Source organism: Lathyrus oleraceus, chromosome 1 (assembly GCF_024323335.1).
Source record: "Lathyrus oleraceus cultivar Zhongwan6 chromosome 1, CAAS_Psat_ZW6_1.0, whole genome shotgun sequence".
NCBI classification, from domain to species: domain Eukaryota; kingdom Viridiplantae; phylum Streptophyta; class Magnoliopsida; order Fabales; family Fabaceae; genus Lathyrus; species Lathyrus oleraceus.
The window spans coordinates 25,863,864-25,870,302 of NC_066579.1; the positions used below are offsets into that span (position 1 = coordinate 25,863,864).

At 30.0% G+C, this 6,439-nt stretch overlaps 2 protein-coding genes across 2 annotated transcripts; one reads left to right on the forward strand and one right to left on the reverse strand.

The window, feature by feature from the left end:
• Window positions 1-646: 646 nt before the first annotated feature.
• On the forward strand, window positions 647-2,658 carry LOC127138518 (1,4-dihydroxy-2-naphthoyl-CoA thioesterase 1). Its single transcript, XM_051065017.1, has 3 exons — window positions 647-1,025; window positions 1,262-1,453; window positions 2,291-2,658. The coding sequence occupies exons 1-3, from the start codon at window positions 885-887 to the stop codon at window positions 2,441-2,443; spliced, it is 486 nt and encodes a 161-aa protein (XP_050920974.1). The 5' UTR covers window positions 647-884; the 3' UTR covers window positions 2,444-2,658.
• Window positions 2,659-4,387: 1,729 nt separating this feature from the next.
• Window positions 4,388-6,196, reverse strand: LOC127138604 (uncharacterized). The gene is made up of 5 exons (XM_051065117.1): window positions 5,804-6,196; window positions 5,653-5,703; window positions 5,432-5,565; window positions 5,146-5,240; window positions 4,388-4,988 (listed from the first exon to the last, which is right to left on the reverse strand). The coding sequence occupies exons 1-4, from the start codon at window positions 6,050-6,052 to the stop codon at window positions 5,156-5,158; spliced, it is 519 nt and encodes a 172-aa protein (XP_050921074.1). The 5' UTR covers window positions 6,053-6,196; the 3' UTR covers window positions 4,388-4,988; window positions 5,146-5,155.
• Window positions 6,197-6,439: the final 243 nt, after the last annotated feature.

Below are 6,439 nucleotides of genomic sequence, written 5' to 3' on the forward strand. Positions count from 1 at the left end.
ATTTATAATGAGATTACCTGTCCACCAAGTAATTCTCAAAGTAACTAATTAACACAAACTTCAACAAATTGTATTCAATTTTCTGTCAAATACAGTTAATATAGACTATGTTCGACTATGTCAAACTTACAATTATGTTTAACACAAAGAATTACATATTTAACAATAAAAAAATTAAATATAAAACTCAATTTCGATACAATTGGAATTCATTAAAAAAATAGATGCTTTCATTAAAAAAAAAAAATTTACAACAAATTATGAGAAAAGGTATAAAATTTGTCAAGAAAATAATAAAAGGTATAAAATATTTTATATTAAAATTTGGATATATATCAATAAAATAAAATAAAAACAGATTATTTTCAAATGATATTTTCTCCTATTATATTTCTGTATTTCTTATGTGGATCTACGTCAGTGAATATTACCCGTTAGATCTTGATCGTTCATTCCAATTCTTTCTACGCATATTAGTACTCACTGATTACAGCATCACAAAACAATGATTGAATCATCTCCACCGTAGATTACACATCGAACGGCCAACCCGAACTCACGCGTCAAATTCAATTCATAAAATTCAGTACACCATGACGCAAGTCATTTACAACACAATGTTCGATTTCCTATAATTCACCAACCAAAAACACTTCACCTACCATCCAACTATGACCTTTCATTTTTTTAATTCCTAAAATACCCTTTTAATCAACTACTCTCAATCAATTATTCATTTCAAATTTTCCATAAGAGTTGTATAAGTTTGACCCGTTTTGTGAATATAATAAATAAAACAACTATTGAATGATAATAACTACCCATTTCTTAATTTGTGAAGAAGAGAGATCAAAAAACAGATAACCCTCTTTTGAGCTCTTATCATGGATAACAAGACATCATCATCGGCAAAACCAAAAACTGTTGATTTGGATGCACCTCTTCATAACCTAGGATTTGAGTTTGAAGAAATCTCAGCAGGGAAAGTTTCTGGAAATCTTCATCTTACCCAAAAGTGTTGTCAGGTCAACTCTTTTTTCTTTACATCTTATAACAATTATTTGATGATTTTTTCCGTAGCAACCACTAGAAAGCAACCACTAGAAACTCACACACAGATAATTGTTGTGTTGAGTACCAGGATTCAAATCCCGGTGATTACGTACAACCTAACAATATTAGTTTCTGTCAGATGAGTTAGGATTTTCGGACAATTATAAAGTTTAGTTTTTTTTAAATCTGATTATGGTTGTAATTGCAGCCATTTAAGGTGCTTCATGGAGGGGTATCAGCATTGATAGCAGAATCACTATCAAGTATTGGAGCACATATAGCTTGTGGATATAAAAGGGTTGCAGGGATTCAACTTAGCATCAATCATTTGAAATCGGCTGTGATTGGTGATTTTATTCATGCTGAAGCAACACCTTTGACGGTTGGGAAATCCATTCAGGTGAGATTGATTGTTCCTCTTAATACTGATTTTGGCCATTTAATTTTTGTTGTTTAGTTTAAATGTTCTTGTTTGGCTCATTTAGTTTATTATTGAGGTTATTCTTTTGGTTGGGCTAGTTTGGGTGGATAAGATCTTGTCTCAAAATGATAGGTGTTGTTTGTTTCAGTTATTTTTTTTTGTTTGTCATTTTTCCTTTATGGATAGTTTGTTTTAAATCTTTTTAAATAATTTTGTATAGTCAAGTTAACAATTTTTTTTTAATAAAAGCATAAAATAAAAATTGAAAATATGAAAATTTGAATATTTATAATTAGAAGAATTCATATATCTGTCATCTTAAAATTTTGAATTTTTTATAAATATGTGATAGGTTTCTCATAAAAAAATTGTCATTCTTAAAAAAAAAAACCTTAAAATAGAAATGCTCGAACACCCCACCCCCGGAATGTTTTTTTTTCAAAATGTACGTATACATTCAACATTTAGGAATTTGAATTTTAAAAAAAAGGTAAGATCATAACCGTTCTTCAAAATACTTCACCGGCACTACTTGTCAATCAATGTTTTATTTTGACTCATCCTATAATCAATCATCAAACCTTATATTATCGAGTACAAAAGTAGTTGTGCGCATGTCATTGTCTTTTGTTGATTACACATGTTGTGTCTAACATTTGTGCAAGACTTCACATACCTTTAACTGTGTTTATACTCTGTTTTTGCTTGACTTCTTTTCTTTCTTTTTTAAGTTTTTTATTCTTCTAATAAAGATAGTATTTCAAATGGTAAATAGTTACATAGTTCATTTACTTATATAGTGCTTCTTTGCGGCAGGTGTGGGATGTGAAAATCTGGAAGGTTGATCCTTCAAACTCACAAAACAGATTGTTGATAGCATCTTCTAGAGTTACTCTTAAAAGCAACATGCCCGTCCCAGACAATGCAAAACACGCCGGCGACTTGCTAAAGAAGCATGCAAAACTGTAAATGTTTTAAATCATACAATTTAAGTTAAACTCAATAATGCTTGAATGCATCAAGGAGTTATAAATATATGCAGATGATACAAGATGTGCATCATGATAGAATTTGTAGCTTTTTTTGGGTACTATTGAGGCTATTAGATTCTAAACTAGGTCATCATGCGTACTTGATTCAAGGTTTAAAATTGAGTTTGCAACAACTTGATTCATGGTTTTAAATTGCATTTGCATTGAGCCGTAATTACAATATGATTGATAGTCACGAAGAAAACTGTAATAATACAAGTGAGTTAGAATTTGCACATAATTTAAAAAAAAATAAAGATTAAACATTTTATAAATAAAAGAATCCATAAACTTTGGTGAATATATGGTATTTTTCTCTTTGTGATTGCTCTTCTATGACCCATCAATAGGACCAACTCTATAAGGGAGATGACATATCTACTTGCATTGAAATGATGCATCATAGTGGATATCAATTTGTTTCAATAGCTTTTTTCTTTCTCTCTTTACAATTTTAAAGGATAGCATATATGAGCCTTTTTAGAGAAAAAATATAATATATTTGAGTTAAAAAATATTCTTTATCCTAATATAATTGTCATATTTAACACTTTCACATAGAGTAAAAAAATATAATTTCTTCATCCCAATCAATTGATCATTTCACAATATTAAAATAAAAAATAAAAAATAGAGAATGATATTTTTATTAAAATATCTTTATCATATATTAAAAATGATAAAAATAATATTAATTAGAGGATAAAATTAAAAAAAAAAATGCATTGAAAGTTAGAAATCTAAAATTATTCATTTATATTTAGACACTCTTTTATTCTAAATAGGTCACTCATTCTAAAATGAAGAAAGTAATAAATAAAAAATAGAGACTAATAATTTTAACAAATTATCCTTCTCGACTATTGATATATTCGGATTAGCATTAATGCAAAATTATAAAATAGAGTAAATAATAAATTACTGTTTAATGCTAATAAAAAATATATTTACATTGTATCAGCTGCGATGGCTGCAATTGCAATTTTAAAAACACTTTGAAACTATCGAAACTTAATGCAAATAGACACACATGATGACTTATTAGGAAATGTGACACTAATAGATAACATACAATTGTTCAATATGAAATTTAAACTTCCCCTTCTTAAGGTTGCAAAGTAAAACTTGTACTCCCTTTAATTTTTAATATAAAAAAAAATTAAATTCATTAAAAAATCAATTTTTAATATAAAAAAAATTACTTTTAAATTCATTAAAAAATCAATTTTTAATGTAATTTATTTTTACTTTTTAGATTTATTAAATAATCAAACTATCTAAGCAGTATATAATCCATATACAACATTTCTTTAGTATTAAGGATTAGAGGGAGTATCATTTACTAACATCTCATACACATGTGATAATGATTGAAATGGTCCATACGAAACATGTTTAGGGAGCACAAAAACCCAAATGAGACCAGACTTATTCAATGTCAATAATTTACTGGTCCTCAGGATTAAAATAGGACCATCTTGAATAGACATGCCAACGGAGAGGATTTTACCTTCTCCATTCCCAAGTCTGAATTTTTGATAAGTCCCTATTCCAATCTCCAGAGGATTTGGATATTCTCGCCCCGCTTTCTATATTTATAATACTGTGGAGGCAATAAGATTTTAACTAGGACCTGATGCATACTTGATACCAAGGTTTAAAAATGCAGACTAGATTAAATGATGAGACTGCAATATTAGGGTTGCAACAGTGTCCACAACCGTTTTAGACCAGAATTGCAGTGTTATTGACAATCACATAGAAAACCAAAACATTGCAATGTATATAGTGCAACAGACTATGTAGTGATCACAATAAAATATTTTCTATCTTCCTTTCACTTTACATCATTGATTTATAGAGTATTCAAAGAATTTGCAGCTTTATGGGAAGGAAGAGTGGAATTTTTTTTCTAACTATTATTAAGAATTGTGACACTATTGATCATTTTACAACCTCTTACGAGATTTGACATGGATAAACACACTAGACTTAATCAACATATAAATATAATATCTATTGCAAAAAATGGCAATGCGGATTGCCTGCAATAATATTTTTCCGCAGTCACGCATTCAGGACAACCGTAGTCATTGAATCGTGATTGGACAGTCCAACTTTAGATATAATTTTTTTCTTTTTTTAAAATGAAAAATAGCAAATTTTAACCATCCAATATCAATCCAAGAATCACAGTTGTTCTAATTGCGTAACTAAGGAAAATCTGATTGGAAGCAATCATGGTCCATAAAATGGTCCATACCACATGTTAGCTAAATCCAAAAACTCAAATGAGCCAACACTTAGTTCCCTATTTTTTTTTTCTGGATTACAGGGATTTATCTTCTATGATATTTTCCTTTTTCAATCTATAATACAATCTCATTTTCCCTATTATTTTTGGGTTCCTAACACCCCTCACGATCAACATAGGATCTTCATATAGCAAACTTTCTCACTGTTTTGCAAAGGCAGTTCCAAACCTGAAAAGTCGCAATGGTTTACAACGATCGAACTTCTATAGAAAAAGCTCGTAACTTAAATGCATATGAATATTGAAAAGGATATACACCCATCAGCAATTCCCATTCAACCATGCAAGCATAATTCTAGAAACAAAAATGCTCACAAAATACACACCTACGCAATTTTAGGAAGCTGAGTTCTTGCTAAAGGATCTTGATCTGATACTGCTTCCATTCTCCTTTCCAATGGAAAAACCAGAAACTTTATGCCTAATTATTTTTCGCACAAATTGATCAGAGGTAGACTAACATTCTAAATAAAACAACCAAAGGCAGCAGCCATCATAATCTAAGAAGCATCAACATAGACACGAACACAACACTAAGACATAGACACATGTACCGTGGTTTTAAATCGTGGCCGCAATATTGCTGAAGTAGTATAAGGAATGGTGTGTTACCTTATAGTGGTTAATCGTTGGGTCAAATCATTGAGCTCCAAACTAGAAAGCTTGAGAGAACATAAAGTTCCAGGTACCTCTTCAGAATAAACCTTTGACAATTTCTTTACTGAATCTCCTAATTTTCCAAAAGCCTATGCAACAAATAAACACCAACAATTAGCTCTAGATTATATCAACCATTCAACAAATCAATTGAAATTTGTAATACAAAACCCTACAATTAGGGTTGGAATGGAAATTAAAGCTACTGAGAAAAATGCACCGAAAACCTGCAAAATCAAAAAACGTAAAATTAGGGTTTGTTTATTTGATCGTGAAAAGAAAATCAATTTCACTACACAGAAACAAAAGAAGAATATTGTGTGGTACCATGGAGAATACGAACAAGTGAGAGAGAAGTCCCAATTCAGGGGTGGGTCGAAACTCTGCGATTTCGGGCGGCGGTGTGGTTGTGAAAAGGGATGGTGAATTGGGTGAAGAGTGGAGGGAGATTGACGGCAGTGGTGAGGTGGTTGAGGTGCTGACACGGATGGAGAATGGGGTGCGTGAAGATGAATGGGGGTGTATTTTGGTGAAATTGAAAGGTTGTAGTGAGTGTGGTTGAAATTGAAGCGACATTGATGCTAAGTTTATGAAGTTGAAATCTAAAATTTACTCTGGTTGGTTTTGTTTTTGTTTTGAATCTAAACTTTACTCCTAGTTAGTTTTGTTTTTGTTTTCTAAATTTAAACTAGCTTGAACTAAATGTAATAATGGAGAATAAAACCATAAAGGAATTAATTTGTACCCGTAGTATTGGATTGGAAAAAAAACCAATTGAATTTAATAATTATATAAAAAAGATGAAAAAAAAACCTTCTAAAATAGATAATGACGAAAATTTAACATTTGAAGATAGAATTTTTGCTTATTAAATAAGATAATTGTTTATTAAAATAAAATGATATTATGGATAATTACATCTCAAATTGATCATTTCATTAACATATTTATGAATTAATATAA